The following is a 4,573-nucleotide window of genomic DNA, read 5'->3' on the forward strand; positions in this document are numbered from 1 at the left end:
ATGTTTTATGGGCTTACCGCACCACACCTCGGCGATCAACTGGAGAAACACCATTTTCCTTAGCTTATGGCATGGAAGCAGTGATCCCACTAGAAGTTGGCCTTCCCACAATTCGAAGCGAAAATTTTGACCCAGACTTAAATGGAGAAGCCATAGCCTTAGAACTCAACCTTGCAGAAGAAAGAAGAGAAAGAGCGTTGGTCCACATCGCCGCATACCAACGAGAGTTAATCAAAAAATACAGCAAAAAGGTTCATCCAAGACAATTCAAAATTGGCGATTGGGTACTGCGCAAAGTAATGGGAAACACCTTGGTCCCAGGAGACGGCAAGTTAGGCCCAAATTGGGAAGGTCCCTATAAGGTGGTTGGGTTAGCCGGCAAAGGGGCATACCACCTAGAAGACAAGGATGGCAAGGCAATCCCTAGGCCATGGAATACGGCCAATCTCAAGTTATTTTACTTTTAGTTTTTCCTTTCCAAACATGTAATTTTCTCTTCCTTCAATAAAATGAGAAATTCTTTTTGGCACAAATTACTCTTTGTAAAAATTAGCTTTCAAGACTTAAGTATATTACAAACATGTTATTCTAAGTTAGCTGGAAAAACTAACTTAGAGGTTGGCTGAATTAAACCAACACCCTTCCTAAGCCCAGGATAAGGATCCAGGCTACAGGACATTTGGTCGGAATAACCAAATACTATAAGTTGGCCGGAAAAACTAACTTAAAGGTTGGCTGGAATAAACCAACACTTGTTACTCTTCAGCCGAAGTAAGTGTTAGGCTGAAGAGTGGTTGGCTGGAATAAACCAACTCTTGTTACTCTTCAGCCGAAGTAAGTGCAAGGCTGAAGAGTGGTTGGCTGGAATAAACCAACTCTTGTTACTCTTCAGCCGAAGTAAGTGCAAGGCTGAAGAGTGGTTGGCTGGAATAAACCAACACCTGTAACTCTTCAGCCGAAGTAAGTGCAAGGCTGAAGAGTGGTTGGCTGGAATAAACCAACACCTGTAACTCTTCAGCCGAAGTAAGTGCAAGGCTGAAGAGTGGTTGGCTGGAATAAACCAACACTTGTTACTCTTCAGCCGAAGTAAGTGTTAGGCTGAAGAGTGGTTGGCTGGAATAAACCAACTCTTGTTACTCTTCAGCCGAAGTAAATATAAGGCTGAAGAATGGTTGGCTGGATTAAACCAACACTTAGTACTCCTCAGCCGAAGTAATTATGTCGGCTAAGGAGTGGTCGGCTGGTAAGTATAGTTTAACCAACCAAAAACCGAAATAACACATGGAGTAACAGAAGACATTACAAATGCAAGCATACACACAATAACCGGAATAAGAGAAGTCAAATTTTCATTCAAAAAAGAAGTCATTACAAGGCTGCTTAGTTCGGTTACAAAGAAAAGATTACAAAATTAAGAGAAGAGTTCATCTATTTCGGCGTCAAAGGCAGCATCGGCGTCAACCCGAAGACCGGTTTCGGGCGCTACAACACTTTCAGAAGGAAGAACGGGTTCGGCTGGAGCCACGGCTTCAATTGGTTGATCAAGAGTTAGATCTTCCACCACGGGCTCCGACCGAACTACCTGATCTGCATTCACAACCGAAGTATCCTCAGGGGCAGAGTCTTCATCAGAATCTTCATCATCTGAGCCCTCAAGGAACTGCTGTTGCATGGCCGTGGCATAATCCATCAGGGAGTTCGGTATAAAGTAGGCTGGAGGGTTGAAAACCTCGGTCTGAGGATCATGACCGAGCTTCTCAACGGCTCCCCTCCAGCCGCACTTAAAGAACAGATCCTTGGCCGCATTGCATTGTTGGGCATAAGCATCCTCTGCCCTCTTGAAGCCTTGTTTGCCGGCTTCCTTCACCTTCTCTTTTATTTCGGCATCCTTCTTTCTTTCAAGTTTTAGCAACTCGCGCAAGTACTTGTCCTTCAGCACAATGGCAGTCTTTTGCTTTTCGGCCTCGGCCGAACTAACCATTCCGGTCAGACGACCGACCTCACCTCGGAGTTCGGCCATTTCCTTTCTGGCCTCCTCTAGTTCGGCCGATTTCGCCTCTGCCTCTGCCGCAGCTTGCCTTGTCACTTTCCTCAGCTCCAGCACCTTCCTATGGGTGATTTGATTTTTCTGGATAGCCTGACAAAGCAACAACTTCAATTTAGCCGAAGAAAAAGAAAAGTAGAAAAACAGAAATACGACCGAAGTTACTTACCAGAATCATTGATTTCGTGGCTGACCGGATGGACTTCAGCTCGGTGGTTAACTGTTTGTGGTGATGTTCCATATCTTTAGGCAGACACACACTCTTGGCCAAATTGATGGCCAACAGGTGGTCCTTCTCAGCAACAACCAAGTCTGTTTCCAGAATGTCTCGGTCGTTGAAAGATAGCTTCGGTGCCCAGCAACTGATGGTCCGGTCGGAAGACTCCGGTCGAGGGCTTGGTGGTAAGCTCGGCTGAATGACAGGGTCTTCATCAACCAAAACTCGTTCGGGTTCGGCAGTCCGGGGACGTTTGGTCCGGCGGGAAGAGGATGGCTGTTGGGAAGGGAGGGCGACAACGGCAGGCTGCGATTGACTGGGAGGCGTTACTTCGGGCCTAGCCGTTTCGGTAAGAAGGGCCCTAACTCTGCTCCTTTTCGCCATCTCTTCTTCTGCTGTTAGAGGGACAAGTCTTATCTCGGGCAGAGTTGGGTCCGGCTCCGGTGCTTCCTCAAGAAGAAAATCAGTTACCTTTGCTTTGCGGCGACCGCTATACCGGTAGGTCGGCTGAAAATTTAGAAGTTTTGACCAACTTCTTTCTTTAACCCGTAGTGCGGCTCGCAGAACCCCAAGGTTGGGATAACTGTACAGGGAACGGAGATGGGCGAAATCTGCAGTAAAGGGAAGTGTTAGTCCGGCTAATAAACTAAACAACCGAGATAACAAACAAGACAGAAGACCGAAGCAAAATTACCAGGTTCTCCCATTTTCCAATTTATAGGTCGGCCAGGAATTTGAGCTTGAAAATCCTCAAAATTCCCAGAGACCCAAAGGAAATCATCATCGTTAAGATCTTTGTCCGGAGTGTGCTTAATTATCTTCTCTCGGCGGCGGCGAATTCTGAGGTAGTAGACCCACCCAGCATTCTTTGAGCCGATGGAATACTGATGGAATATTTCGGCTAGACCGAGATCTAGTCCGGTTTGGTGGTTTAATGCGTCTATTCCCATTATAATACGGTATGTATTGGTGGACAGTTGGGTAGGACATAACCTAGTCTGTCTAAGAAATTCGCAGATGAGCGGTTGGACAGGAAACCGTAGTCCGGTTTCAATTATTGACTGAAGGGTAAAGGGGACGGAGCCTTCATTGTCCCAGGGAGTAGCATCTTTCTTGGCCAACTCCAGTTGGACATCATCAGGAATCTGGTAGTCCTGCCTGAATTCGGCCATGCCACCAGGGGTTTCGACTAAATATCTATACTTACCCATTTGTTGTATAAATTACGAATAAATTATTTCGGTACAAAAATTTGGCTCAGTAGCTCGGTTGAGCACACGTAGGAGTGCCTGGGCAACCTAAGTCTGCAAAGTAGAAAGCAAGGGGGTTAAGCACAGATCGTTGGACCGCGCTACAAATTATAAGCAAGATATACAAATCCTACTTCGGCTTAAAGGGCTGGTTCTACCCCGTCTACAAATCAGAAGGTTTCTTAGCTCGGTTTTGAGCAGTTTTAGACCGGTCTAACGCCTAGGGGCAGCTTTCTGAGTTCGGTTGCAGAACTAAGAAAGCCGGCTTGGCCCCAAGGTCTTAGCTCGGTTGGAGACCGAAGTACCTAGTTCGGTAACGGCAAACTTATCATTGGCTAGAGTGGGTCAGAAGAAACTACTGATGTTTCTACAAGTTCTAGTTCGGTTATGTTCTGAATCTGTCTACATACATAACACAAACAGTTTTCTAGTCCGGTTGCTAGGTGATTTTGGATCTAAGACTATCTTCCTACAAAATAGTTCATACGCATACAAGTTCTACTGGTTTCTTCATAGAAAGTACAAAAGCAGAGCAGATACATGGAGAAAATATTTGCAAAAAGCATACGAAAACAAGATATACAGTTGCACAAAACGAGGGTAAAAGCAACATAAGCAAAAAGAGAGGAAGAAAATGGATTCACTTACCAGATTGAAAGAGGAGCTAAAGATGGAGGCAGTAACAGCAAATAGTGACACGGACGCAGCAAGCTCAAAATTTTGAAAACTCGAAGGTTCAAGAACACAGAGAGAAGATGAACAGCAAGGTGTGAGTGAATGATACGAGATGAAGGGTTGTTTTGTGAAAGAAGGGAGAGAAAAAGGCGGCAAAAAGAGGCGGGAACAGTGCGAAATTTCTGCAGGGCGGCGTAACAGTTGGCCATGGCTTATCAGATCCTGCCACGTGTCTATGGAAAGGGAAGCGTTACAGTCGTGATTGAAGAGACGTTTTTGACCGGACGAAGAGAAGCCCGAGGTAAAGTTAGCTCGGCTGGAGAGGCTAAAGGGTTTTTAGCTCGGCTGAAAAAGCTTAATAAACTCTAGCTCGGCCAGTAGACTGGT

The 4,573-nt window shown here is 45.8% G+C and overlaps 1 protein-coding gene across 1 annotated transcript; it reads right to left on the reverse strand.

Moving 5' to 3' along the window:
• Positions 1–1,332: 1,332 nt before the first annotated feature.
• On the reverse strand, positions 1,333–2,968 carry LOC145802777 (uncharacterized). Its single transcript, XM_082895557.1, has 3 exons — positions 2,956–2,968; positions 2,214–2,872; positions 1,333–2,137 (listed from the first exon to the last, which is right to left on the reverse strand). The coding sequence occupies exons 1-3, from the start codon at positions 2,966–2,968 to the stop codon at positions 1,412–1,414; spliced, it is 1,398 nt and encodes a 465-aa protein (XP_082751683.1). The 3' UTR covers positions 1,333–1,411.
• Positions 2,969–4,573: the final 1,605 nt, after the last annotated feature.

This window comes from Camellia sinensis, chromosome 11, assembly GCF_055761805.1.
Source record: "Camellia sinensis isolate YWXY chromosome 11, ASM5576180v1, whole genome shotgun sequence".
In the NCBI taxonomy this organism is placed as follows: domain Eukaryota; kingdom Viridiplantae; phylum Streptophyta; class Magnoliopsida; order Ericales; family Theaceae; genus Camellia; species Camellia sinensis.